General features: G+C 34.5%; 2 protein-coding genes across 7 annotated transcripts in view; one reads left to right on the forward strand and one right to left on the reverse strand.

Annotated features, from left to right (window-relative positions):
- The first annotated feature begins 1,635 nt into the window (after positions 1 to 1,635).
- Positions 1,636 to 12,589, forward strand: LOC128999223 (ribosomal RNA large subunit methyltransferase E-like). Of its 2 annotated transcripts, none has more exons than XM_054425618.1 (5): positions 1,636 to 1,962; positions 8,513 to 8,652; positions 9,607 to 9,740; positions 11,772 to 11,866; positions 12,091 to 12,589. In XM_054425618.1, the coding sequence occupies exons 1-5, from the start codon at positions 1,712 to 1,714 to the stop codon at positions 12,392 to 12,394; spliced, it is 924 nt and encodes a 307-aa protein (XP_054281593.1). In that variant the 5' UTR covers positions 1,636 to 1,711; the 3' UTR covers positions 12,395 to 12,589. The 2 variants fall into 2 exon arrangements, with proteins under 2 accessions (XP_054281593.1, XP_054281594.1); XM_054425619.1 differs by lacking the exon at positions 1,636 to 1,962 and adding an exon at positions 2,947 to 3,114.
- Positions 12,590 to 13,191: 602 nt separating this feature from the next.
- The window catches only part of LOC128999490 (regulatory-associated protein of mTOR-like), a 50,407-nt gene continuing 38,770 nt past the window's right edge, over positions 13,192 to 24,828 (reverse strand). For all 5 annotated transcript variants that reach the window (XM_054426049.1, XM_054426050.1, XM_054426048.1 and 2 more), the window contains 3 exons: positions 22,359 to 22,475; positions 21,089 to 21,269; positions 13,192 to 18,087 (listed from right to left, as the gene is read on the reverse strand). In XM_054426049.1, the coding sequence (XP_054282024.1) occupies positions 18,070 to 18,087; positions 21,089 to 21,269; positions 22,359 to 22,475 (316 nt within the window). In that variant the 3' untranslated portion in view covers positions 13,192 to 18,069. The remainder of the gene's footprint in view (positions 18,088 to 21,088; positions 21,270 to 22,358; positions 22,476 to 24,828) is intronic.

Raw genomic sequence — 24,828 nt, forward strand, 5'->3', positions numbered from 1 at the left:
ATGCTTATTGGTAAATATTGTAACAATTTCAATCCTGTATAGGTGGTTTTCTTTGTATAATATTCTAATTTATGCTGAGGCAATCTAATTTTTAACCTAGTATTATAGTTATGCCCGGGATTGGAGGGTGTTGTTAGTTCCCTTTGTTTCAAAAAGATTATGGTTTCAAGAATATATAAATTATACACAGTTAAAATGTCCAATTCACGAAAAAGATTCTTCACTGAGATGGTTTTCCGTAATTTCATAATAGTGCGAATTGCTCTTTTTTGCTGTTTAAGTACTTTATCAAGATTTGATTTTGTTGTTCCACCATAGACTGTGATTCCGTATGAAATGTGGGATTGAACTAATGAATAATAAATAATTTTTAAAGTTTCCAAATCACAGACTCTGGACATCTGTCTCAGAGCATAGATACCAGAAGATAATTTGTTTACTAGGTGATTGATGTGATCATCCCATGAGAGATTTTCATCAATGATTAAACCAAGAAATTTAGTTAGGCCCACTTGATCTATTCTTTCTGATTTTAAGAAAATATTTGGCTCGAATTTGACTTTTGATTGTTTGGTTGAAAATGATATTAGGTTTGTTTTCTTTTTATTTACTAATAGATTTTTTTGATCAAGGAACTCATGGATAAACTGAACTGTTTTATTTAAAGATTTTTCAACATAATCATGTGACTTTCCTGAAAACAGAATATTACAGTCATCAGCATACAGACACATTGATGCATCGGGCCCAGGGATCATCTCCGGCATGCCTCTTATGTAGCAAAGAAAGAGCAGAGGGCCTAAGATTGACCCCTGGGGAACCCGGTAACGCAGTGTCTGACACTGAGACCTGGATTTTTCAAGGTATCGAGCCCTATCACTCTCGACAATATGATCAACTTCAACAAACTGTTCTCTGTTGTCTAAATATGAAGAAAACTTTGTCTCTCACATGAAACTTGAGCCCACACTGAGAATGCCAGTTACGCTTACGGTACCGTTATAGTTAGTAAAACATACTATTGATTTTGAATTAAAGGTAGAGATGTTGTGTGAACTATTCCTATTCTAGAGGTTAGATGTTGCCAAAGTAATCCTTGGTCGTCTGAATCGCTACCGGTTTTGACACTCCTGTGTTGTCATTGTCAAGCCTAAGACGTGTGGATGTCACTCCTGTGTTGTCATTGTCAAGCCTAAGACGTGTGGATGTCACTCCTGTGGTGTCATTGTCAAGCCTAAGACGTGTGGATGACACTCCTGTGTTGTCATTGTCAAGCCTAAGACGTGTGGATGTCACTCCTGTGGTATCATTGTCAAGCCTAAGACGTGTGGATGTCACTCCTGAGAGGTCGTCAAAGTCTTCAAAACACATAAACAAGACAGGATTGACATGAACATAAACAAATATTGCGTGAAATAGAGGAACCCCACAATTAGGTATGCATAGTACAACACACTGACATTAAAATATTGAAGAGTTCAAAATGTACTGTGCACATTTTAAATTTTAGTTGTTAGAAGGAAACATCCTTTAGAAGGTACAGCCATCGGGAAACTTAAGATTTTTGCAGTCATATCCAATAAATTATAAGAACATTTATCTTTATCTATCTTATCTGCTGTTTAATGAGCTTATTTCTACTAATTTGAAATTAAATAGGAAAACAACTTTGGTTTGGAAGGGATTTACAGTTGTATCATCATTAACAAAAATGGGCCGATTTGGATACTTTGTAAAAAGGATTCCATACAAGAAAATCGCATTGCAGAAATGGGCAAAACATCAAGATGCAGAGTTTTGGAGAAAAGCAAAAGTGGAGGAAAAACTAGCACAGTACCGAGATACTGACGAGGAAGAAGAGGGTCAAGTGGAAGAAACTGAAAAAGAAGAGGACGGAGAATATTTGGAAGCAATAAAGGAGGCAGAAGTTGACACTGAAGAGTTGAGAAAAGAAACTTACAGGTAAGGAATGAATACATTTTGTATTTATAAACCCTTATTACAAATCTTGCCTGTTCCTCTACACACACTAATAAATGCTGGTGTGAAATGTCTTTATTTGAACTCTCACCAATCAACTATTCTAATTGAATAATTTTGCATGTTACCTAGAACCAGAAAGCTGAAAGCTAGTGAAATTATTCTAGATTTAAACCGATAAGACTTACAACAAACACATAAACATTTATTCTTGTAATCCAGCTACTAGGATGTCAAAATTTTGGATATTTATAGGCATACACTGTGGATGCAAAACTCCCTGGTGTGAATTAACGTCCTTACTTATGAGTACTACGACGATCCGCAGAACTATCCTAATAGTTAGACTGATTTGTTAATTACAAGCCAATCGGGTTCCACTATAAACTGTAGGTCCCTTAGTTGCCATTGGCTGTATGGGCTATTAATTAACAGCTGAGTCTAAGGAACATGTTGGCCTTAGTCACTAACAATAAGACTTCAAGATCGCGCCACTCAACTCCATTCATACTTGGCTTTTTAAGTATTTTATGTATATTTGGTACCTACATTTGTATGGTCGCCACTTTTTGTTTTAGTAGTATTAAAATAACCATTTATAACTTTGATGATATAATGCCTTCAGTGCTTTGCTGATAACAACCTAATCTTCAACAAATACAAACAGGAATGAATTAAAACATTAATTTTTGAACAGCATCAGACTCTTGAAGAAGCATTAACCGTGTTCCCCATAGTATTATTTCTGTAGTAAAATATTAGTCACTTCAACTAATAATCTAAACAAAAAGAAACTTGTATTTTCTTATCTCATTATTAAAGAAATAAATCATTAATTTGAAAACAGACGTAATAATGGAGATGTGATTTATATGCAATGCAGATAAGTCATTGCTCAACAAACAAAGTTTAACCTTAAAATTGATGTAGATAATTATTTAGTTTTGAACCATTGCCGTAGCAAAAGTGTAGTACACAAATATATTGTTTTATAGTGATAAAAATGGGACAAATAACTAAGAGGATAATCAAATTTCCAAAATTTAAAAAAAGTTTATCGGGAAGTTCCAAAAAATGGCTTCAAAGGCAGTTTAGAGATGAATATTGTTTGAAAGCTCAGTATGATGATTACAGGTATTTAACATATTTATTTTTAGAAGGTAAAACCATTGATTAAACTGACTCCCATTGATATATCACTCTTTCAATCAGCTAAAGACTATTTTCTGTTTCTGTCTTTTTAAGTCTCCTAAAGGGTGCTTCCATGCTTACTATTTTATTTATTATTATTCAAACTGCTTTAAAACTATTTTTCATCATACTGCAGCAAAAACAGCCGTTACATACATATGTTGTGGGTCAGAATCAGAATACTTAATTTCTTGAACATAGAGTGCAGAATAGGCGTCAAACATTACAGAGATTTAAATATAAAACAGCATAAATTTGTTGGGCTTTGAGTCTGTCTTTAGTCATGGTTATTACTATGAGGGTTGTTTAGTTTTCACTGGAACATCGGTGATGTTCTCCAGTTCATGAACTCCTCAACTGTGTAGAATGGTCTCTCCACAAGCCAAGCCGATAAGCGTTGTCTGGTGCTGCTTTGCTGGGGCTAATTATTGTCTCTGGTAGCAGGTTCAGGAACTTCACTCCCATGTAGGAAGGCTTTTCTTCAAAAAGAGTTAGATGATGGACTGGAAGTGTGTAATTCATAGCCTGTCGGGTGTTATGGCTGTGCCTATCCATACCTCGTTGGAGCTGTAGCCTGCTTGCGTGAGTAGCCACAGCTAGGATGTACAGGCTTGTAATCGTTAGGATTTTTAGTTCACGGAATTTCGGTCTGTGACTTTCTCTATTGTCAATGTCTGCTAATATTCTTACTGCTTTTTTCTGGTGGATAAGCACACGTTGGAGGTTGGTTGCCGATGAGTTTCCCCATACTTCAAGGCCATATAGAAGATGCGATTCAAAAAGGAAGTGGTAGACAATCTTGGCTATGTTGGTGTCACTTATGGTTTTTATCCTTCTTATCACGTAGACACTGCTACTCAGCTTACTACACAGGCTCTGTCAATATGGGGGGTCCATGTCAGTTTCTGGTCTATTATTAAACCTAAATACTCTGCTTCTTCTGGGCCTTCGATGTCTGGGATCCTGCATACCCTACCATTTCGCCTGCCAAAGACCAGTTGTTGTGTTTTCTCTTAATTAACTACTAGGCTGTTGTTTTGGCAATATTGTATTGCCATGTTTATGGAAACAAACAAGCTGATTTCAAGGGCTTCAGGCTTTTTTTCCCCAAGGAGGAGTACAGTATCATCCGCATACATAAGAGTCTTGCTGTAGTCTTCCAAATAGTGAGGGAGATAATTTGCAAACAAGATGAAAAGAATGGGGCCAAGCACAGAACCCTGTGGAACACCCCTTTTACAGGTAGTAACTTTGATCTTACTGTTTGTGTAGATCCCTTTTCAGTGTATTACCTGAAGTGTTTAAGTTCAACCATCTGACTTCTTCCAGTTAAATAGCTCTTGAACCATTCTGCAGTTTTCCCACCAATCCCAATTTTTATCAACTTGTTACACAGTTGTGTATGATCTAAGCAGGCAAATGCTTTGCTGAAATCAAGTAAAATTGCGGTTGGTATGTTTCCTTCTTCTAGATTATCTATTACATATTCAGTTATCTATTATGGCAGATGTGGTTGATTTTCCCTGTACAAATCCATGCTGATGTGGTGTGAGAAGTTCATTGGATGATAGGTGTTGAAGAAGTCTGTTTAGTACTATTTTTTTGAATACTTTGGAGAATGTGGAAATTAATGAAATTGGGAGGTAGTTCTTTGAGTCCAGATGGTTTCCTTTCTTGAATTTGGGGTATACCTTTGCAATTTTAAGCCCACTTGGGAAAATTCCTTCTTGGAAAGAATGGTTGATGATGTGTGTTAACGGTCCAGCAAGTTCTTCTTTACATTTTTTCAGTAGACTGGCGGATATATCATCTACTCCAGCAGATGTTTTATTTTTTAGGGCGTTGATCACTTGAGTCAGTTCCTGCTTGTTTGTTAACTGAAGAGACATCTCAGGTGTCTGACAGTATACCTCTGTGATTTCAGCTGGATGATTTGGTTTTGAGGATTTTGTGCAAGGGTGTCATTAGCTATGTCAACGAAGAACTCATTAAGATGATTAGCAACATTTTGAGGGTTGTTGGTTTTGAGGCCATTTATTTCTAGTGTGATTGATTTTTCTGATGTGTCTCGAGCCGGCTTTCTTTCTCTTTTGATGACCCTCCAGAGTGCTTTGGTTTTATCATCAGCTTGCTGTATTTGGACTGCCGTGGCCTGTCGTCTTAGTGTCTTCAGTTTCAGGTCGTAATCTTTTTTCTTGTTTGACATTGTAATTTTGTCCTCTTCTGTTCCACTCAGTAGGTATTTTTTCAGAGCCTGAAGAAATTCTTGCTTTAGTACCTCAGTTTCATGGTTTGCTATAGGACGATGTTTTCTGGCTTTTTTCCTTGACTTTAGCATTGGGCAAGTTTGGTTAATAGCTCCAGCAATAATCTTGCTGAAGTTATGATAGGCGTCCTCTGGTTGATGTTCATTGAAGACACTTTCCCAGGTTTCTTGGGCAAGAATAGATTTAAGTTCATGACATTCCTTTGGTTGAATTTCCTAGAATAGAAGGTTTGATTCTGAGCTTCTGGGGCAGAGGTATTTAATTTGCAGAGCTGTGCTGTGTGGTCTGAGAGTCCGGCATTGAGAACGCCAACCTGAATATCATCATTGCCTAGGTTTGTGCAGACACAGTCAATTGAGCTTATTGTAGTAGGTGTTGTTCTTGTAGGAGACAGGGGGAGCCGTGTCATATTGTGGCTAAGAAGAACTTCGTTTAATTTTGTCATTTCAATGTTTGGCTCCAAGCTGTCTATATTGATATCTCCTATGAGAATAACTCGATTGTTCCATGTATGTGTTTTTTCTAGGGTTTCAGAGATGATATCCAAGGATGAGTCTAGGTCTCCTTGGGTTCTGTAGATGCCAACAACGTGTAAGTTTTTCCAGCCCTGTTTTATTTTCACAGATATTAGCTCACACTGTAGTTCAATGCTGAGGTTTGTTATGTCTGTAGGTTCAATGGTGTAATTAGCATTGTCATTTTTATTTAAACAGCTACACAGGTCTAAAGTAACTGGCTCCATCTCTAGGGAGTAAAAGTCAGTCGTAAATTCTGTTGTAAACATTCACTGTAAGAAATTGTATACTGTATTGTTATATAAATTGTATATATTGTTCATTGTATCTAAATATGTATTTACGAGCTGCTATACCCATTCTTTGCAAGGGAAAGAAAATGTGACCTAGGCAAGGCAGCCATTAAAGTTTATAAGTGGTGCTGATGTGTGTTTTAAAAATACAGTAAGTCTATGATTTAATTTGAAAATAAGATAAAATATGATACTTACTTTCAAATCCATACTTTTGATGTTAATCGATTCAGAATAATAGGACAACATACCTTAGTGTAGCAATAGCATCATTTGCTTCATATTGATGCTTCATGAATGAGATGTTTTACCATAATTCTTCAATTTTAGTCAAGCCTCTTTACATGTAGCTTACTGTATAAATTACAAATAAACTTTATAAAACGAGCACTACCTTTCCTTTACCAAATATAACCCTCTTACTAAATAATCCACATTATTTCCTCAATCTACATAAAGCATCACAAACATCTTTTTCGAGTAAATAAACAAACACCAGGTTTATTGCATTGACCAGCTGTTTGGTTAAAAAAATTAAATCGTTTGAACTTTGGAAGTATGTCAGGCGTAGCCCTTTGGAAATCGTCCCGTGGGGCTGAGTGTGTAAGAAATTTGTTCATACCAATAATTTTTGGCAAATCTACACTCTTAGCTTCATTTTGATGTCCCAAATGCCTATATTTTTATTCGGTAAAGGGCCTTAACCATCATTTACATAAAAATTGATTGTATCACTTTAAGGGGGTTCCCTACCTCGAACTGTTTTCAATCTTCTGCGACCCTGGTGAGTTTAGTTGGAACTACAAGACGACAAAATATTCCCTAGGATTGCTGTCTGCTGGTCGTGTCACCGCCAGGACGCCTCCGCAGTGGAAGTAGGCCCATCCTAGTAAACCCGCCCCAGCAGTGCACTCACTTTCACTTTCTCCCCTAGTTCCCTCTCTCTGATTTACAACCCTCGGCGACTGGTGACAACGGGCTTACCTCCCTGAACCTATTCACGCCATACAGCTCGTACATACAGCTCAAGACCGTTGCGCGCCTCTTCCAGTCAGATGACATCGCTGTAAAACAACTATGGGATTATAGCCCAAGTTATAATTTTTGGAATAATCTTGGGGAAAATATTATGAATGATGAAGAATGTGTAAAATTTGTATCCCTCCGCTAGACAGTAGTTTCGATAAAGGCCGCTAGAGTCCGTCAGAATCATAGCACTTTTCGCCGTGCAAGGTTTTACGCGGTTTCATTTTGCATATACAAAAAATAATCTTTTCTTGAAACTAAAAGTGAATTGATATTTTTAGTTAAATTTCGCACTAATATTGCTTTATTAAAAATCGATAATTTCATAAAAAGATATTATTATTTAACTGTAAAGTTCACTAACTTTGACAAGTCGTTGCCCTTGATTGCGTAAGCATAGACATTTTTTAAAAAGCAAACTTAGTAGAACCACTCTTTATGTACAAAATGGTGTTTGGTTCACAATTTAAATGTTAAAACTAGAATCGCTATATGATACCGCGCGAAGCGGTTTTCTGACGTTTTTCGGCAGGGGTAGGGAACCCTCTTAATAACATAATAATAGATTGATTACAGTTATAGCTTATTGTTGCATTTTTGTCAATAGTTCGACATGTCGATAGGGTAATGTACACTTAACACAAACGTAATAGATTAAATGGTTGAACCACTAACTACACAGTCTGCTTATTTGTATTATAAAAATTGAAAACAAGTTGCAAGTTGTTTTGAGAGGTTTACTTTACATGAAAAGTATTTTCGTTTCCAAAATAGTTTGTTAAATAATGTTGCAATACAGTGAAAATGTAGTTCATCACACTGGCAAAAGTGTCTTTTTCAACCCTTGCTCATTTTCTGACCTGAGCTCAGGTCGAAAAGAGTCACTCTATGCCCTATACATGTGAAACTGAACAAAACTATACCTGTGCAAACTATTTACCCCTTGTCCTTATTAGTAAATAGCACAGCACACTTTGAAAATTGTTAATGTGAAGAATATTCATTTGACATTAGCACATTCAGCGCATTTGGACGCAGTAAAACCAACTTTATTCTAATTTTTCTTAGTCTTCCTATGTATCCAAATTTCATTTGACAATAACATTTTATTCAGTGTAATTGGATATTAAATACACTTAAAGGCTTTATTCTACGGACAGAAGGATGAGAAACCTAAATGCCAATCATATAGAGTACGGTAACTAACACAGTGCAGTCAGGAATCTTTTAACATGTTTAGATGCCGCAGTGCCTACAAACTGCTCGAGATTCATGACAAATACAAGTTGTTCAAACCCGGACAGACGGTTGTGGACCTGGGTTGTTGTCCGGGATCTTGGACTCAAGTTGCGGTCAATGCCACACGAGCAAAATATGAAAGTAAGTCGAGTAAAGTTTATTTTAGAGGCACTTTAAAATTAAAATTCATGATGTAGCACCTGAACTGTTTAATTAGACTAATATGAGGTACATACCTTTACGTCAACAGTTTAATTGTAATAAGTAGAACTCACAACATGTTTCACCTGGATATCATTGGCTAGGATATCACCTGACGATGCCTGAATAGGTGAAACATGTTGTGAGTTCTACTTACTAAACTGTTGACGTAAAGGTATGTACCTCATATTAGGCACTTTAAAAGTATCACTATCGGAGCACAAATTTTTTGCATGTTGCACTTGTAGATAAGGGTAAAATGAACTGTTGATTAATAATTTTAAATGTTTTTAGTCACTTGGAACACAGCAAAGTTAGATACAGCAGAAACATTCAACACACTAAAGTGGTATCTAGCACTAGTCGTTGGTGTCTAGGGCAAAGTCCTATACCGACCCCCTCGCCCTTGTGTACTAAAACGCTCACTGTGGAGGAAGACCCTATGCCCTGTGCGATGGGAATCTCTGTACTGTGCTCGCCGCTCGGGCTCTTCCTTGATCTTCACAAGTATATTTCCAGCACAACATACTAATGCTATAAGTGTCTTGTCGTCCCACCTTCCTCTGTACCTTACCGCTCTGCGACCTGACTGTGGTGAATTTGAAACTTCAATCAGGTTCTGCCTCGCAGCCTACACCACCATTAACCAGACCTCGTGGTCAACAGAACTCTGATAATAATGTTGGTGTTAACCTGAAAGATAGTAACAAGTTCTAAACTTGACCCCTAGGGTGTAGCATGTCAGTTAAAGCTTTAAACTGTTTTTCTTAACATATATAGAGGTTAGTTTTGGTAATTTTACTCTAAATTTCTGATAAATCAACCTTTGGCTGATATATGATATTTTCTTCCTCTTTCTTCTTCTGTTCACAAAAACTGTGAGTCATTTTTCAGAGTTTGGATCCTTTGTTCTTGGGATGGATCTGCAAAAGACGTATCCGATAAAAGGGGCAAAAATCATGGATAAAATGGACTTTCTGGATCCTAGCTCGCAGAAATTAATAAAACAAGCACTGAAAGGACGGAAAGTAAGTAGTCAGTAATTAGTTAAATTATCAGCAGCTGATGGTAAATGACAATTAACTGTTTGTGCTTATTTGGTACAGAGTTAATTGTAGAATAATAGCAGATTTCTAGATAGCTAGAATAATAGATAGATTCTAGTTTAAAACTAGCGTGTGACAAAACCCACCTCTAGATTTAAAAAATTAAAGCCATGGATAAACACAGAGTTAATATTTGCTATTAGAAAACGAGATAAAATGAGTAAACTAGTTAAAGCCCGACCTTTTGATGAGCAATAAAATTCTGTTCAAAAAATTAGAATATTTGGGTGTAAGGGGTTTAGCCCTGGCATGGTTTAAAAGTTATTTAAGCAATAGGACTCAAGTAGTATCAATTAATAACGTTATTAGTGATCAAATGAATGTAGATTTTGGAATTATTCAAGGTTCTACTATGGGGCCTTTACTATTTTTAATTTACATAAATAACATAGATAAAATTGATATTTCTGGAAAAATATTCTTGTTTGCAGATGACACAGCAGTAATCTTTAGGGCACGTACTTGGTAAGAGGTTTTTAATATTGCATCATCAGAATTACAAATTTTAAAAAGATGGTTCTCAGAAAACATTTTAACAATGAATGTCGGTAAAACAAAATGTTTGCCTATCGCACTTCGTCCCGCTAGCAAGCCGCCCGCCGAACTCAGACTAACCTTGCACTCATGTGGCACCGCAGGCAGCGATTGCAACTGCCAAATTATTGAGACTGTGTCGCAGTATAAATACCTGGGCATTATAATGGATTCTAAATTGAAATGGGAAAGTCATATACATTTTTTTTAAAACAAACTTAGAAAAATAATTTTTGTTTTTCACCAATTGGGTCAAATTTTAAGACATGAAGAAATTAAAAGAATTTATTACGCATACGTTCAATCTCATCTGCAGTATGGTTTAATAGCTTGGGGAGGGGCTTATTCATCGGTAATTGTACCTTTGTTCGTAATTCAAAAATCAATAATTAAAGAGAAAACCGAGACGTTATTCTACTGATCATCTGTTCAAAGAATCTCAGCTTTTATCAATAAGGCAGCTATATGTTAAAGATTTATTAGCTTATTCATACATTCATTTAGACCTTATCGCATCGCCCGTAGTTCATAACTATCATACCAGAAACTCGGTGATGATGGGATTACGGGTCCCAAGAGTTCTCAAATCAATCAATTTAACAAATTCCTTTTACATTGCTAATTGCTTGCTGCGTAATATTCCTCCAGAAATTAGGGACCTGCGAGTGTCACTGAGTGTATATAAGAGGGTTATCGCTAATTGGCTGATGGAGATAGGCCTCGACAATACAGAGTTGCTTATCAGCCCAGAATATCTCGTTTAGACCTAACCAACTGATAACTGGACTATCTATTGTACTTTCTACAGCACTCTTACTTGACGGAATCCACGCCTCAGTAAAATTGGGAATCGCAGGAAAAAAATTAATGTGTATTGGTAAACAGGTATTGGATGCAAGCAATGAGCTCCCCTACTATTGAGTTACATTTGCATATGGTTGTTAGGTTTCACAGTTTTTTTTTTTTTTTTTATCATAATTGTATAGTAAATTAATTGTTATGCTTATTTTACTAAGTTAGTGTTCTATTTTCTTTTTTTATGTGAAGTGTGAAGAACTTTTATTTTGATTTTAAGCAGCCAAATAAGGACTCTATCACGCACAGGTCATTGTGACCCATGTGATATTTTTATTTGGTTCATGTAATGCTGCAAAATAATTTGTAAATAAAGAATTTCTCTCTCTCAAAGATTTTGTAATTTCAATTGGTTTTTATCTATTTATTTTATAGAATGTACGAAATAAATATAGATTGATGGCTTATTTTGACAGCTCAACAGCTATACCTACTTCCAGTGACTGATTGGTTAAGAGAAATATCTGCAGTGGCAGGTGAGGTATGGATGGATTCTATCGTATTGAAATTCTGAGTTAAATCGTGACTGATCATAGTTACATTGAAACATGTTCTTTTCTTTAGGCTGACGTACTGACTAGTGATATGGCGCCAAATACAACAGGAATCAGAGACAAAGATCATATGCAAGTGGCTGAACTCTGCTACTCCACTCTAAAGTGAGTATTGACATTTTATTTTATTTTCAAAAGTCAAAATCTTTTGGGTCAATGTTATTTTGGGTTGATATATAATCTCTACAAATGTAGCATAACTGACACATTTGACCGACGAATGGAATATATTCACAAAGAATTTAAAAATCCCTTAACTTCAAAATTCTTAAAATTTCCATTCCTTTCCTCGTTGCTTATGTATTAATTCTTCATTGCACCTCTTCCAGATTTGTCCCAAGAGTTTGTAAGTTGGGGTCCTCCTTAGTCATGAAAGCCTTCGATGGTGTCGAGTGCAAACAGATCATAAAAGACTTGCGATTCATGTATGAAAAAGGCATAGTGGTACATCCCAAAGCAACGCGACAACCTTCCAGTGAATTCTTCTACCTGGGTTTGAAATATAGAGGAAATAAACTGGAACCCAAACAACAATCGGAGCCTGAAGAAGAGTTTTTTGAACCATCTGATCCATTTGAAGGTATTGAAGACTGTAATGTCCCATCATCCCTCAGTAGTGATGAATTAATGTAATCTTGAAGCTACTTAAGGTTACGTTTTGGGTAACCTGCAAATTATCTGAGTGCAAAGTTGGAACATTGGCAAGCTTGACGGATGATGATGGAATTACCGATAAGAAAAGAATGACTACTTTACATCCAAAAGCAAGATCACAATGCAAGATGATGAGCTGATAGAGAAATATAGGCCTTCAAGGCTTTGCATTATAATGAGTTAACATCCATTAAAAGGAATTCTGAAAAAAATCCTTTCAGTTTTAGTTTTAAAACTTTAAACTAATAATTGATTGTTACGTAGCTGTTTCATTTTAAAGGTTCTCTACTACTAGGAGAGAAAAAAATAAGTTCACTATGATGCACAAAATACATTTACTAAAGTAAGATCCTTTTGAAAAAACGAGTAATGTTTCTTTAAAATCTTTCTTGATTTAGGATAGCTAAACATTAAATTGTGTTAAGAACTGTAATAAAAAGAAAAATGATCTTACCAAGAATATTTTTTACTTTCCTAATAATACCAGTGCTCGATTTGTAGGGGAACGCGACGGAAATGTGTTCTGGTACCTGTCTTATGGAAAGATAAAAATATTGGTATAAATAGGTACTAATCACATTAAATAGCTTACAGTTGTGGCACCCCATTTTTTACAAATCAAGCACTGCCTAATACCAATACTATGTTTTTTTCTTACTGATCAATTTTGTGTGATTTAAATTAAATTAAATAAGTATAGATTATATTTTTTTTAACTGTGGTATAATTTCAGCTTTTACCTCAAACTAAAGCAGTTGGGTGAATAATAAGACTAGTTAAACAAACAAAAATGTATTTGGGTAACATTCAATGATTGCTTTTTATTTAGACTTTCAACAAATTAATCACTGCAGAAAATCCTGCCTATGACACATTAGAGATCTTAAAAAGTAGCATTGTAAGCGAAATAAATCTATACATGTTTTATATACAGTATTCCCTCTTTTAAAAATACAGTACCTTACAACTAAACTAGTGCGATATTCAGTGCTCTATGTACATTTTGTAAATTGTCTATATGTACATAGATTGTATTTGTTTCTTTAGCTTTAGATAGATATTTTTATGTCATTGCATTTGTAAGAAGTAATTAAAAGTATTCTTTACCTTTTTTCCCGCAATGTTAAATAAAGGCTCAAAACTTGAAGTATCGGAACACTTATTTATCCTGTACCTGTAGTAAGTTAAACCATGATACTGCATTGATTTTAATTACTGTAATATTTAACCCAATACCTCTGGTGAGATGGTTCTTAACATAATCTATTTTCTTGGTTTTAAATTTTAACATTACGTGGGAAGTCTACTCTGTGTATAGCCAGTTAAACTCACCTTTCAACAGATATTTTATCAGGACTGACTTTCTATCTAGCTGTATGGAAATGGAAATATCTAAAAACATATTTAGAAGTTGTTTGTAGATTCTCCTGTCATTCGTTATTGGATTCATTGCAGCATCAATTATTTTTCTTGACTAAAATAAAAAATATTTGAGTTTGAAATATTCAGATTTAAAACTATGATAAATGCTACCAGTCTTGGAAATATGCTATGTTTTATATTTAATCAGAGTTTAACTATTTCAAAAAATCTTGTATTGAGTTTTATTTATTTTATTCAGGAAAAATTTGCAAATAAAAATACCAGAATACCAAATATTTTTTTGTGTGTCTTTATCGCCATTACATTAATACAATTTTGATAATGGAAGGTCCAAAACTACTGTTTGCTATCACATAACATCCATCTACTGTTAAATAGCATAATTTGTAAATAGCCTACTGACAAAATGATGTCTGGGTTCAGAAATGACTGGACTTTGAATCAAACCAGCAACCTTCAAGTTTGAAGGTTAGCTCTATTAATCTAACAAATAATTAGTCATTACTCTGTCAGCCAAACAAATGTGGTTCCAAAATAGTATAGTAATTTAATGAAAATCATTTGATGAAATCCATACAGGAGAACCATGCCCATCAGGCTTAGCTGAAATGTTCTTAATCAGACTCTTAGCAGACTCATTTCCACGGGCTCATATCCATTTAATAAATCCATATTGTGTTTAATAAACTGTGTATTCCGATGTATACTTCAATGTAAATAGTGTAAATATATGTATGTAAAAATGTAATTGACGCGGTTATTCAAAGATGGGCTACAATCAAGGATTTGGTAATGGTATTGGTTTACAAAGGTCGTTTTTTAAGTAAGGGCTGTTTGTGTGTAATGCTTCTAGGTTCGTGTTTGCCGCAACGAGGCTCCTTGCCACTTACTGGCATCATTAGTGCTAAACGGTACCAGTAAATTTTGCAGTTCTGTGGCTGACATGTATACTTTGTTGTGTGTCTACACGTTCTGTTCACAAATGATGAGAGTGAGCGACCTGGCATCTCAGGAATTAACAAGAACTAGCTAATAAGCTATACACACAAACAGTTCTTACTTTAAAAACTACCCTCGTACTTTGTTATCTCAATAAGATGACAAATGTGTACAACTGAAAATTGTATATAATTTGCATTTCAAGAGTGTATATCAATCAACTGGCTTTGTGTTGTTCTTGCTGAGTTGCTATTTGTTTTTTGTTAGTTTAGTAACTAGTAATGAATTGTCTTTGATCATTGGACTTTGATAATGGTGCTAGAGGTGTACAAGCCTCAGATTTTTTATCAAGCTGAGCTCAAGTCGAGCTTTTGGAAAAAAAGCTTAAGCATCAGGCCTCTTTGGAGCCGAGCTGTTTTATATTATGGATTTGATGCAATACTATAAGACCATATAATAAATAAAATAATGCCATAACATGTTATCGCAGTAATAACGTGATCATTTCCCGTGATCGTGAGGACATCATCAGAGTCTCCTGTGATCGCAGAAAATCACAGAAACATTATTGCCTTCCCCGATCACGGCAAAATCTTCAAAAAAATAATTTGTCATCCACGTTTACGGAACTCTATTGACTTTCTGACGACGAATCCACTAACTATAAATGAAACAGATTTGCTTTACAATGACAAGGTCAAAAACTTTGGGCTTACTATCAACTCAACACTTACTTGGGGCAATGCGGTAGTAGACATCCGTAAAAAGGTGTTTGCATCAATCCACTCACTTAAAAAGTTATAGAATTTCTTGCCTTTGCACATAAAGTTACACCTGGTTAAATCACTTGTTTTTCCCCACTTCACTTACTGCAGCTCTATGATCAATGACATGACTGTAAACCTCACTGATGCTCTCCAACGCGCTCAGAACTACTGCCTAAGATTCATTTATGATCTAAGACGCAGTGAGCGCATCACCCCTTTCTACATTCATTCTAAGTTATTAAAGCTATGTGACCTGAGATCAATCAACAATCTTTCACTAACCTATTCAATATTAAAAAACAATTTTCCAAAATATTTTGTAGATGATTTTAGGTTTGTAGCTGAAGAAAGTGTCAGATACTCACGCCATGCATCATTAACTTTGCGTATGCCTCACCATAGGACCGCAATTTACGACAGAGCGTTTGTTGTAACTGCTTGCCGTCTTTGGAACAATCTCCCTTTAGCTATTAAATCCCTCGATAGTCGTTCCCGGTTTGTGGCAGCACTAAAAATCACTATTTTGAACGTATGGCCATGGTAGGTTTGTCGTAGGGGCCTGTGCGCATGGCGGTCGCTGACTAGTATGTATGTGTGAGTGAGTGTGTGTGTGTAAGTATTTTGAAAATTTACTGATTTTTGATAAAAGTTTCTGTATCTATGATTTCCGTTTTGTTTTATTGTATAAGCTGGTTATGTTAAAATATTTATATTATGTTTTAAAGTACAGGTTAAGTGTAAGAAAGGGCCATGTGGCCCTATCTTTGCCTGTGTAAATAAATGATTTTTCATTTCATTTCAAAATCTTGAGCGTCTCCTGCGGTTGTGAAGACATAATCATTGTCTCCCATTAAAATGGAAATTTTATCGTTACCATCCGCGATCTTGGCAAAAGAGTGAATTTTTAAAACGTGTTGTCTTGGTAGACACTTTCTGCAATCGCGATGATATTGCAATCATAAAAGATTGGCACAAACTCAATTTTCTGACTCGGCTTTTGAGCTCGTTAGCTAGACTCGGCTCAGCTTAGAAATCTAGCCACAAGCACACCTCTAGTTCTGGCTTATGAAACAGCTGTCCTAGTCAACAAAAAAGTAACACAAGGCATCTCACCAATCACACGCTTTTCCGCACATCATATTCCCCTATTTACACCCTAATATTGAACAGTGATTTCCGCAGTTCAGATTATTTACCTTTTAATGATGAATATAGGATAACATCTTAAGATCAATTTTCTTTTTCATATTGGAATAAACTAATGTTTTGTTTACATTAACATGAGCTGCAATATTTCCCTAATGAAAAGACAGGTAAACAACTAGTTTTTTTTGCTACAATTTTAGAATGTTATGTTCCAGTAAATATTATATTCCACATCACTATTTTCTATAAGGTATGTATGAAACTTAAATAATCCACTTATCTTATCCAAACTAATGACTAAACAATGTATCTACGCCTTTACTAATTACTTCTAGATATAACTAACTCTTAATTAATTACTTATATTTGATAGTTAACAAAATAATCTTGATTATCAATAAGTTACACACGCTCACTCGCTCACCAAGCACAATGGATACACAGACTATGTATCAGTAACGTTAAGATACAAACAATCTAGAAGACATAAAAAAACCTATGGATTCATCAGGACGGTCTTTTAAAAAACTACTCTAAAAATGTTGAAATTGGTTCTCAATTACCTAAATGATTATGATCAATTATATTGATTTTAAAACTATATCCCTGATTCTACATAAAAAAATTATAGTTCTCCACAAATAAATAAAAGTTCACTTTCTTACATCCTAAATAAACTGTTGTTAAAAAATCTTAACTAACTTTAATAAAAGCTCACTTTCCTTAAATACTACTAAATGTAATAAATAAACTGTTATTAAAATAGTTACCAATGAGGCATATAAAATGTAAAATTGTCAACAATAGTCGTCAAAAAATACATTTAACATTTCAACAGAAAACAAGACAGTCTTGGCAAAACTTGCTACTGAACTTAAATTTATATAAAATTTTACATCTTGACTAAGTTAAGATGGAAAGACAGGTAGTAGAAAGCTAAAATAAGTTAGAAACAAACCCAAAACCTTTGCTTGGGCAACAATGAAATAACCTCTCTTGAATTACTAAACTGACCGCCCTGATGTTAGCAGCATATGGCAACTAAACACAAAGATTTCACATTTCAACCTTAATACAAAATTTACAATTTTGCTCACCTATTTCTGTTATTTTTAATGCCTTAATGATACAATACTTGACAACAATCATAATTTGATACTTAAGCTATAGGTTTTTAGCTTTAAAACATTGTCAATGCATTTTAAAATAAATTAACAAAGGCTGTTAAAATAAGTTCGGTGTTGGAAATTACCTAAGGATCAGGAAAAGTAGAGACATCTTTGTAATATCGCAGTCTGTGTAAAGTTGCCTCAGTTAGTCATCCTTCGCAAAACGCAAGCGAACTGGAGTCATGTGTCAAGCGGACACTAGCAGACGTGAGCAAACGAAACTCTGCTAGTGAATGAGCGAAAGCGAGTGTCATCTCTTGGGTTCCACCTGGCAAACAAAAATTTGATTGCTTTTCTTTGGACACTACTCTTTTACACTAAATTATACATTGATTAATTACTAATTAGTTATACACCCAACTTAAGATTAATCAGGATAAAGGCTTTCCAGGTAAAATCGCGGCTAATCAGCAAAATAAAATAATATTGAACAAGAAAGGGTATTAAAATACAAAAGTCTTAAACAATGGTGGTTAACATATTTATGTTGTATTAAAAAACGCGCCTGAGTGTTGTATTTTACAGGATTCATAATGAATAAGACAAGTATTTGAACACAATGACACACGTAAATAGAGAAAATATGTACAATCTTTTACACCACATTACAATGTTTTAACAAACTTCCCAAGCAAGGATTTAGTCCAGAAAACAGCTGTAATGAGTTTTTACCGGACACCAACCAGCTGAATATATTTGGCAATGAGTATTTATAAACAAAAACATAACAACCTCTCTTAGAGGTTTTTGAGTATTGATCGTTTCTCATTTAGTCGGTGGGTATCTATAAGGATTTTTTATTGTTAAGTTAGCTTTAGAGTAGTATGGTGTAAAATATTGTACGTCACTCGTCCAAAATCTGTTTACCGGACTCGTATGGTAGTCCCGCACTCGACTTTGTCTCGCAAGGGAACGACCAGTAAACACCTATTTTCAGGACTAGTAACGTAATATACTATAAGATCAAATAAAATATTTACGAGACCAATATTGAATCCATGAAAAAGTGCTTTTATTTTAAAAAATAGTGGGTAAAATTGACATTCTTAGCACTACCTTTGCACTACATACAACAATGATCATTAAGACCGTCTGTTCCGCCTGGCATATGTAATGACTCAAAATTCAATGTTTATAAATATAGTCCTTATTTAAATTCCAAATTCAATCTTGTTATATTTTCAATAATTTTTCATGTTCATTGGTAATTATTAAAACCATATTGTCTCAACATATATATAATTTATAATCAATATTTATTCATTGGCTTATCCAAAATTATTATTATTCAAAACAATTCCTCCACTTAAAATACAGTGCATCTGGGGTCCAGATTACAAGTAAATTTCAACCATGTTTTTATTTATGTGAGCCCCATAACTTGAAATGATTTACAACAATGAATAGTAACAGTGCAGTTAAAGTATCCAAGAAGAACACACAGAATCTATTAACTTAATTGTGAAAATAATTGTGAAATTATAAAAGAAAGTATTGTCAAAATTTCCAAATTTACTGAAGAAAGAAGAGTTTAAGCCTACATTACTAAGAAGAAAATTATTATTATAGAAGATTGGCGAGAACATTCCATTTTATTAATTTATTAACTCAGACTAAGACTCCTCAAGCATCCATTTGGACCCAACTTACCTCCATTCACCAAAATCAAAATCCTTCCCATTTATTGTTTTTAAAAGATTATTAAATTTATAACTTACCATACTTATTGAAAATTTAAATTAGGCATCAACAAAATCTTTTGATTCAGCCAGAACGAATCCCCACCCCTGAACAATTTTTGTAACCTTATTTTAACCATTTATGTACCATTAAACCTTGTACCTTAAAACCTCTGTCCTCGTAATTATTATTGTTTAAACTAAGATAAGATTAGAATACACACCATATTTAGAGGTTTATTTCACATACTGTACCTGGTCAGCACTTAAAATAAATTCCAAACTGCAATAGTTAAATTAATTAAAGTAAACTATAGTGGTAAAACAAATAAAAAAACCAAAACATATACATTTTCCTACAATGGAGATATTAAAAAAACATATATTTTAATAACAATTATAAAATAAACTTTACTTTTTTCAAACAAAACAATACATTTTTCCATAAAATCTATAGATATTTTATGATAAAGAATATAACAATTAAACACTTTTTTAAACAATAACTTTACTAAACAATTAAATAAATAATAATTTTTTTTTAAATATGATTTTTTTTTTTATTTCCATCTTTTTGATCAAGCATCTTTTAAATAATTGCTTAGGGCCAATCCATACCATTTAAAAGCTCTATATATTGATCCTATGTCAAAATCGGACAGCCAAAATAAAAATTCCTTATCGTATTTAAAATGGGACATACATATATAAAGTGAAAAGCAAAACCAATCTTTAAATGAGCCACTCACAGACTGCGCTACAGTCTAAAATTTGAATTTCTCCAACTTTTGTTACGTCCATTGTTGTTGTAAAAGTGGCAGCGAATTGTAATGTACACAAGTAGGGATGGTCAAGTCTCGAAATTTCGGGAAATTTTCGGGAAATTTTAAATCTCGTTGCACGAGACGAGATTTCTTTTTTTGGCCGAGATTTTTATCAAGACGAGAATAAAAAAAAAAAAATAAAAAATAAAAAAAATAATTAAAAACGCCTGCAGAAAGTCAATGCAATACCCGCAATACAGTAGCGTGTTGTAGTTGCGTTTCCTTTGCGAAGGCGTTCTTATTTAATCATATCTTTAAATGTAAATATTACTTTAATTATTTTAATAATATTACTTTAATAACATTTGAGAAGTTTTGTTAAGTGTAAGCAGTGTGAGGAATGTTTTATTACTATAAAAAGTCAAAACAAGTAACTATTTTATAAAAATTAATATTGCTTTTATTTTATTATTTATTTTATTTTAGGATAAGTTGAACTCTATCCTAACTGATATCACTATGTTTTCTAATCGTAGGCATTTTTAATAAGTTAGGCGTGATTAATATAAAAATTTTATGCTGATGTTTTTTAATAAAAGATTGTAAATATTCTTGCCTATTATCATTATTTTTGTATTTAAACAGTCATCTAACAATGTTACAAAATCAGGTAAAAATTTTGAACGTGCATTTCCCGTTGTGTATGAGAAGGGAAATCCCGTCTCGAAATTTTATGAGAAATAAAAAATCTCGTCTCGTCTCGTCTCGAACTAAAAATCCAATCTCGTCCATCCCTATACACAAGGATAGATTGTCTTGGACTTACCGAGTACACGGTGATGCTAGTGTCCAGTGAGCCGGCGGCCATGTGACTCCTCAGCGGATGGAACGCTAGAGACGTGACGGGGACAAAGTGAGATGCCATGAACCACTCGTGGTACTTGATGGTGTTGAGCGCCACACCGGACATGCTGTACACACCGATGTACTGGTGTACTGCGCCACTGCTGTACAAAAATGTGTGTTAGTACACATCACTGTGATGGTGATTTTGTTATAGATTGGATTGACAGATTGTTGGACAAGACACACTTTCAGGAAAGAAGAGATTAAGTTTTCCCCAAGGTAGAAGACCAACTGAAGGGCCCAAAGATATTCAATTCTAAGTATGGTTTTACATTAGAAAAAGTTTACACCGTAAAATTAACACTAAATGAGGAAGAATCATTAGTCTACATCATTTAGGTAAAGTGATTTTTTACTATTACTGAAAGTGTTATTACATTTTTGTAGCAGTTTGACTCTTAAACCTCCCAAAGAGCAACATACAACCGAACGTATACTGTATTAGAGACAGGAAATACTATTACTTTGCAATTATAAATTGTAGAGTAGGGAGGATAGCAGCTAGCTTACCAATAAAATGGTAAAAATGTAAGCTAGCTGCTATCCTCCTTATTCTGCAATTCAAAATCCTGACCTAGAGCCTTTCCTTGCAATTATAATCAGGAAAGATCCTTAGTTTATTTGTAATAGGTGAAATAATACCAATATTTTTTTCACCTGTTACTTTTGGATCACCTCTAATAGGAAATCAAGATCAGCAATATTTCACTTGCTCGTTCTTACAGGAATATATAATTACATGACGCTTTCTGTTACTAGGTAGACGATCATTGTTATTTTTCTTGTTTGTTCTAACAGCTCAGACGACATGACAAAAATAATCTTATCAACAAGGTACTGTTAGGGAGACGCGATCAGCGAGATAGTCATTTGTTTGTTTAAACAGTTCAGACAACGTTACTAAAAAATAGGGTATTTTCAGTAATCTATTACCAGGGTAATAGGTGATACATTAGTAATAGTATTATTTATATAGCGTCAAATAACGCCTATCTTTAGCTTAAACTTACAACTATCGATGGGAACATACATTTTTTTTATTGGCTGAAGACTTTACTTTATTCAACTAGATCATATTATTGTAGATGTTCATCATCCAACCAGGAAAAGGAGGCAAGCTACTTTCTGAGTTGCCTATCTACTATTTAGGTAAATGACCTTCACCAAGCAAAGCTGGGTCCACCTCTCACCATGCGAATATGTCCGCCATCCTGTGTGGTGCCATAGCGGTCATCCCCTGGACCAGCTGGTTGGTGACCACTGTTGAATGCTTCCGAGTGTCTATCACTCTGAAGTCTCCCCCGCCACTGAAAAAATAATTTGTTATTTCTAGTTATAAATACAACAAAAATAATAACGTACATATTTAGTGATTACTGATCATTTCAGTCACAGACTCGCTTTAGTCACAAAACATGTGTAACTAGTAACTTCCCTTATTTAGCTTTTTATCGGATAAAGTTGGCGTTTTGAGTCAATGGGCTTATGGATAAAGTTTTATGTTATCATTTCAAAGAAACAAATTAGCAAGTAACTAGTAAGGATTTTTTACAGGAGAATAGAGTTTCACCAAGCTTATCTGAGAAAATTAGAGTCCAGAGGCTAAAAGATATTCAATAAAATTAGGGGTGGGCAAGTACTCGACCTTCGAGTAATTACTCGAGTTTTCTCAAATACTCGACCTCGAGTCGAGTAGTAATTACTACTCGAAAATTTCGAGTCGAGTAGTTATAAATAGTGCCAATTCACGATTTTCTACATCAATATTTAATAAATTATATTTTGTTTTGTGTTGATGCCTTATTTAATCCCCATTCCTACATAAAACAACTATCTAACCTCATATAGGTTAGACCAGCGTAAACCAAATGTTCAACAAACACCCATCGTCATTCGGCAGAGCTAGCAAGAGGACTACTACTACTAACAACAGACTTTCACTTTCCTACAACAGTCAACAATACGTCTCAATAACGATACAGTAAGTTGAAATAAAGCATTGAATGAATCTATCGAATTGCAATAGTCGATAGTCAACAAGGGAGTCTCGTGACTATAGGTCGGCCGCTTAGAAAACGACCTCCTCCAGCATTGGTTTAGCATTAGCGCGCAGGTCGTTTTCTAACCGGCCGAACTATAGTAGGCCTAACAATGGCAGACGATTCTTGAAGATATTATAAAGTACAGTATCAGATTTAGTTTGAACTGCCATAAAAATGTTTTATACCAAAATATAGAAATAACAACATATTTTTTACCAAAATATAGAAATCTATATAAATAAAATTAGAGTTTTGTCTGTACATTGCTTAGAATAATGAACTTTTTGGTTATTTTTACATTTCATAGGTCAGAGAAACCGAATCAAACCTTATCTCAATTTCTGTCTGTCTGTCTGTCTGTCTGTCTGTCTGTCTATCTGTCAGTCTCTTGGTAACGCTAAAATACGCACTTTATTACAACTACTCCTCAATAACTATAGCACTGTCCCGCCTGAAACTTATTTTCCAAATACTATACATATATGAGATGGTTTTAGACGTATTTCATCGAATATGAGACAGTTAGATATTTAACAGTAAACCCTTGAAAATCAAGTTTTTGTCGATTTTTGACGTGGAATTTCTGGAAGCCCATGTTAACCTTATGAGAAATGAAATTATTGAATCTTAACAGCTGTGTCAATTAAACAAGTTGGTGCTGTTCTGTGATGTTCATTAGCATTAAAGTTACAAGGATTACCAACAGGGTGCAGCACTAGCACTATTATTTCTTTTACATTTATGACAACAGCTAATTTGCAACCTGGAGGCGAGTGAGCGTAGCGAACGAGCTAACCTGAAGGCAAGTGAGCGTAGCGAACGAGCTAACCTGAAGGAAAGTGAGCGCAGCGAACGAGCTCCAACATACAGGTGAGTGAGCGTAGCGAACGAACTTCAACCAGGACGTGATTGAGCCATGCAAACGAGATCAGATAGTAAAAATAAAAGTAAGCCTACCGTTATAGGATCGACCGGCAGACACAGAGGTAATTTAACCTTTTATTGATTGTCATACCGATCCGGAACAACAAAAAACAACATAAAATGAAGCTATGTATAATAGTTTGGCCAGCATATCTTAAAATATGCAAACCAACTGCTGTTCTTTATATAAGAAGGTTTCAACTGAATATTATAAGATCCCCGTGCGTAGAACGGGTACACAGCTAGTACAACAAATAAAAATAACCTACTGTAGCATAATATTTTTTCAAATTAATCGGTATTGGTGTTTAGTTTTACAAACCGATAAGTTACTGCAAGGAACATCGATGCATCTGAATGACGCAATCTCATTGGGTCTAGGCAAATGGCAGAAAGAAAAGATCAGTTCCACTTTAAACTCAGTGTTGCCAGATGGACGATAATTTTTGTACTTTTACAACTGTGGTATTGGCGTAAAAAAACTATAAGTATAATTTTCTAATCAGTTTACATAAACATGATTTAAATTAGTCAAACTATTAACTTTTTTTACGAAATAAAAGCTATAACAATTTTATGATAATCTTGCCGACATTCACCATAATGGTGTAATGATAAATATGGCAACGTCAGCCCTGCAAAACAGCTGTTTGATGGGAAAACAAAGCAGAAGCAGACAGCAGGAGCAGACCGA

The sequence above is a fragment of the Macrosteles quadrilineatus genome, unplaced genomic scaffold (assembly GCF_028750875.1).
Source record: "Macrosteles quadrilineatus isolate MER2022 unplaced genomic scaffold, UCM_ALF_1.0 Scaffold_8__2_contigs__length_117827958, whole genome shotgun sequence".
Classification (NCBI taxonomy): Eukaryota; Metazoa; Arthropoda; class Insecta; order Hemiptera; family Cicadellidae; genus Macrosteles; species Macrosteles quadrilineatus.